This window comes from Gossypium arboreum, chromosome 13 (genome assembly GCF_025698485.1).
Source record: "Gossypium arboreum isolate Shixiya-1 chromosome 13, ASM2569848v2, whole genome shotgun sequence".
NCBI classification, from domain to species: Eukaryota; Viridiplantae; Streptophyta; class Magnoliopsida; order Malvales; family Malvaceae; genus Gossypium; species Gossypium arboreum.
The window spans coordinates 4,940,537-4,942,817 of NC_069082.1; the positions used below are offsets into that span (position 1 = coordinate 4,940,537).

At 36.3% G+C, this 2,281-nt stretch overlaps 1 protein-coding gene and 1 long non-coding RNA gene across 2 annotated transcripts; one reads left to right on the forward strand and one right to left on the reverse strand.

The window, feature by feature from the left end:
* Positions 1 to 277: 277 nt before the first annotated feature.
* LOC128286901 (uncharacterized) lies at positions 278 to 1,025 on the reverse strand. The gene is made up of 2 exons (XR_008277587.1): positions 447 to 1,025; positions 278 to 344 (listed from the first exon to the last, which is right to left on the reverse strand). It is a non-coding gene; the product is annotated as an uncharacterized LOC128286901 (long non-coding RNA).
* A 649-nt stretch (positions 1,026 to 1,674) lies between these two features.
* On the forward strand, positions 1,675 to 2,022 carry LOC108462801 (uncharacterized). Its single transcript, XM_017762702.1, has one exon. It carries the CDS (start codon positions 1,675 to 1,677, stop codon positions 2,020 to 2,022), a length of 348 nt encoding a protein of 115 aa, XP_017618191.1.
* The last annotated feature ends 259 nt before the right edge of the window (positions 2,023 to 2,281 follow it).

Consider the following 2,281-nt stretch of genomic DNA (forward strand, 5'->3'; position numbering starts at 1 on the left):
TGATTAGAGGTCCTTATGCACAATCAAGGAGGAGAGGGTATGAGTTTTAGGAATTTATCCAATTTTAATATTGCTTTATTGGCCAAGCAGGGTTGATGTTTGTTACGTACGCGAGCCTTAAAAATTAAATATTTTTGAGATTCCGATTTCTTAAACTCCAAGTTAGGTAACTTACCTTTGCTTACCTAACAAAGTTTTTGGGCTGCAAAAGGCCTTATTCGAAAAGGTTTAGGATGGAGGATTGGTGATGGACAGAAAGTTTCTATTTGGAAGGATGCGTGGGTTCTTGGAAATGAAGAGCACAAAATTTACAATAGGGTTGTCTGCCAAAATCAATTTTGATGCTGCATTCAACAGGCAAAGGAAGGAATCATGTTCCGGGTTAGTGGTTAGAAATGATAAGGCAGAGATTATTTGCTCAAAAACAACCATGCATGCGCACATACTGTATGTTTTTGTTGCTGAAGCGATGGTGTGCCTCCAGGCGATCCTGCTAGGGTTGGATCTAGGACTGTTAGTGGTAGAAATCGAAGGCGATGCTCGATCAGTGATACAAAAGCTACAAGCACAAGAGGAAGAGAGATTTGAGTTAGAAATATACATAAAAGACTCGAAAAAGCTATGCTCAGGTTTTGGTTCTTGTTGATTTCGATTTACCCACAGAGAATCGAACAAATTTGCTCATGTTCTAGTGACAGAGGTAATTAAGGGAAGGGAGAATACTTATCTAGTGAGTGCTTTTGCCCCTTTCGCGGCGGAGGAGGTGAATAAAGACTGGAGATGGGTGGAATCGGCGAGTTGAAACAGAATGTTGTAAGACCCATGCGAGTCAGAAAGGAAATGGAGAGGTGAATCAGTGAAAAGTTATCTGTTTGGCATAGAGAAAGGGTTTGTTTCTAATGGAAGCTTGATTGACGACATTGATGATATGCTTTGTGGCTTCCCAAGAAAAGTGCATTGATTATCAGGAGTGTAGTTAATTAATTATAACAGCTGAGACAACAGAATACGTGTTTACTGGATCTAAGCCTGCTTTCCTATTTGTTTTGGGTCGTGCTTTTACTGTTTTATTTTGAACTCATCTGTAGTCTTTCTTTCGGCTTTTTCTTTGAATAAAAGATCCAGTTTTACTTAAAAAAATTTAACATTGGTGTTAATTATATTAATTAATTATTATTTTGAATAATAGTAATTTATACAAAAAGTAAATATTATATATTGAATATATTAAAATATTTTAATTATTATTTAAAATTTTTTATTATAATATTTGAATTGATAAATTAATATATTTTAATTATATTCAATAAATTTAAATAAAAATATTATTTTACATCAATTACTGCAATTAATTTAAAAAGATTAATTAAATATTAAAGGCGTGAATGTGAAGTTAGAAGCTAATAGGTGAATTCATTGTTTGAGTAGGTTCCATGCCAACCACAACTGCATTTCACCTGTTTTAAACTCAGGTATGCATGAGAAGATGACCAACCAAAACCTTTAATATTGACCAAGTTTCCTCCTTTTCAACCATATATAATGATCAAATATTAACAACTGCTCTAATGCCTATATAAACCCCAACACCATGCTTTCTCTTCCTCACTCGTAACTATTCAGATAAAACACTTTGTTTCATTTGCTTAATTAGTTTCAAAATCTCTCCACAAAATGGGTTATTTCAATTGCATTGCTTTAGCATTCTTGGTGGCTTTGTCGTTTTCAAGCATTGATGTTGGCCTAGCAGCTCGTCACCTTCAGCAGCTGCCACCAATGCCAACATTGCCTACAACTACACTCCCACCATTGCCATCTATCCCTAATCTCCCGCAGCCAACAATGCCAAGGCCTGGGGCGCTTCCACCACTTCCTACCATGCCTGCTTTACCTACATTTCCTGCTATACCAACGGCCACACTGCCTCCTCTGCCAAGCATGCCTTTAATCCCCACAATCCCAACTGCAATTCCCTCAATTCCATTCCTTTCACCACCACCTTCTCCTTCTTCTACTCCTTGAAATACCCCTTTCTTCCCCTGTCTATTGACAGATAAAATGTGGCTACATATATACTGGATTTTGCTTAAGGTGTTTTTATTCGTCTTCGTCTTTTGATTTGGAGTATTGTTTGTTCTTCAACACAGATAGTATTTGTTTGTAGAAATGGGAGATTCCCATTTTCCATAATCTGTTGTACTTTGATTTGTTATTTGCTTGTTATGGGAGTATATTCATGAAATCTGCTTGATTACCTCTTGCAATGTTCCTCAGATTAATC